Source organism: Penaeus monodon, chromosome 29 (assembly GCF_015228065.2).
Source record: "Penaeus monodon isolate SGIC_2016 chromosome 29, NSTDA_Pmon_1, whole genome shotgun sequence".
Classification (NCBI taxonomy): Eukaryota; Metazoa; Arthropoda; class Malacostraca; order Decapoda; family Penaeidae; genus Penaeus; species Penaeus monodon.
Genome location: NC_051414.1, coordinates 24,771,119 through 24,772,831, shown reverse-complemented (window position 1 = coordinate 24,772,831; position 1,713 = coordinate 24,771,119). Strand labels below are relative to the sequence as shown.

At 42.9% G+C, this 1,713-nt stretch overlaps 2 protein-coding genes across 2 annotated transcripts in view; both read left to right on the top strand.

The window, feature by feature from the left end:
- Positions 1 to 1,532, top strand: part of LOC119591784 (ankyrin-3-like) — a 61,417-nt gene extending 59,885 nt beyond the window's left edge. The window contains 2 exon segments of the mRNA XM_037940528.1: positions 249 to 452; positions 940 to 1,532. Of these exon segments, the coding sequence (XP_037796456.1) occupies positions 249 to 452; positions 940 to 1,120 (385 nt within the window). The 3' untranslated portion in view covers positions 1,121 to 1,532.
- The window catches only part of LOC119591783, a 12,414-nt gene continuing 12,050 nt past the window's right edge, over positions 1,350 to 1,713 (top strand). Inside the window, exon 1 of the mRNA XM_037940527.1 lies at positions 1,350 to 1,406. Coding sequence (XP_037796455.1) covers positions 1,350 to 1,406 — 57 coding nt within the window. The remainder of the gene's footprint in view (positions 1,407 to 1,713) is intronic.

Sequence of the window (1,713 nt, the reverse complement as noted above, 5' to 3'; positions counted from 1 at the left end):
ATGAACAGAATATGCGCACCATCTTGCCACTAGAAATGGAAGGAACTGCAATCTGATTGTTGTTGCCATTTCCTTTAGAATAGTATTTCATTATCTACTGATATTAACTACAACTGTTTAAAAAAATAATGAAAAAAAATATAGTCGTCGCATCAACCCCAACAATGCTATCACTGAATCAAAAAATACCCTAAGAACTATTCCACCCGTTTACCTCCTATCCTCTGCCACCCCCTTTCTCTATCCAGGAACCAAGCCTTTGTCCCAGGATTCTTCCGTCGACGTCGCCAGGCAGAGCCAGAGAATGAGTTGGATCCCCTGGTGACGAAGCTCTTCAAGATGGCTTTGGACAAGGACTCGAACAACTGCAGTCTCCGCCTAACCTGCAAGATCGGCACCAAGCCCCTGGCATCACTCAGCGGTCACGCCAGGAACCTCTTCGGCGTTCTGAGGTAATTCGGGTGTTCGGTAGTTGGTGTATGTGTTTATGCGCGTCTGTGCTTGTTTGTTTCGTAGTGTAATTTCGAACTTTTGGGTGATCGTGTACATGATGTTGCCCGCGTGTGTACGCTTGCGAAATCCCATGTCTCATACGTCTTTCATTAACAGGCTGTGTAATTTCTTGGTATTATGGGCGCAAGGTTTACGCCGATCTCTTTAAATCTAACTCTTCAAGTTTATTACCGAATATCCCTGATATCCCAGTGCTTCTATTTATTGAAAGGACCTTTCACTCACAGTAATGAGTAAGTCTTCGAGTGGTATTATCACCAAAGAAAAATCACCGCCTACATTTTTCTCTACCACCGTACATATGATATCGGAACCCATTACCTATTCAAAGACTTCATCCCCATGGTACATTGAGTATTGAATCCCCAGTACCTATAAAACAAATTCCTGCACAGAAACATTTCTAAAGTTCCCCTTCCCTTCCAGCAAAGAAAACGAAAAGCCTGTCGCGATTGCCAAGGACGAGTTCGAAGGCATCGACGCTTACAAGGTGGCCCTCAACCTCGGTCGTGACGGCGGCGACTGCGACCAGCTCTTCCCTCGCTGCCCGTCGACCTCCGGCCAGCTTATGGACGTCTTCCAAAACCTCCAAGTCTCTCCCAACTAAACATTAACAAAATTTTCATTTCTTTTCTTGAGAAATTAGCTCTCCGAGTCCTCTCTTCAAGCCAGGCACCCCCGCTGGTGTTTCGAAGTCCCCGGTTTCCCTAAAAGTCATATTTACCTTCCAAGGGTTTTTGCCTTCTGAAGATCTTTGGTCTGCGAGTCCTACCTCAATACCACGAAATGAACTCAAGGAAACTGCGTGCTTGTTCAGTCTTCTTAAATTTAGCAAAATGGATTTACAGCCTTGTGTTTCAACTACCCAATACTTCGCAGCAAATTTCAACCAGGTATCGAAGTCCGCTTGTATATAAGTTCTAGCTTCAATTTCCTAGACTTTCGAGATATCTCAGGAGTGTCATGCGCTTTTCAACATAGAATGATGTTTATTTATAGTAAATATTGTATATTTATCAAATAAAGAAATTTCTATAAACAATTATGTTTTTTACCTGTTGTACACGAAAGACATAAACAACAGAGGAATAACATTTTCTTTTTCGCATCAGTATGCTAGCGAATACACGAGGAGGATCCTATCTAGGTATTGCGCTCTTGATGGCATTAACGGAAAATCTGAAAGTCCTAAGGAGATAC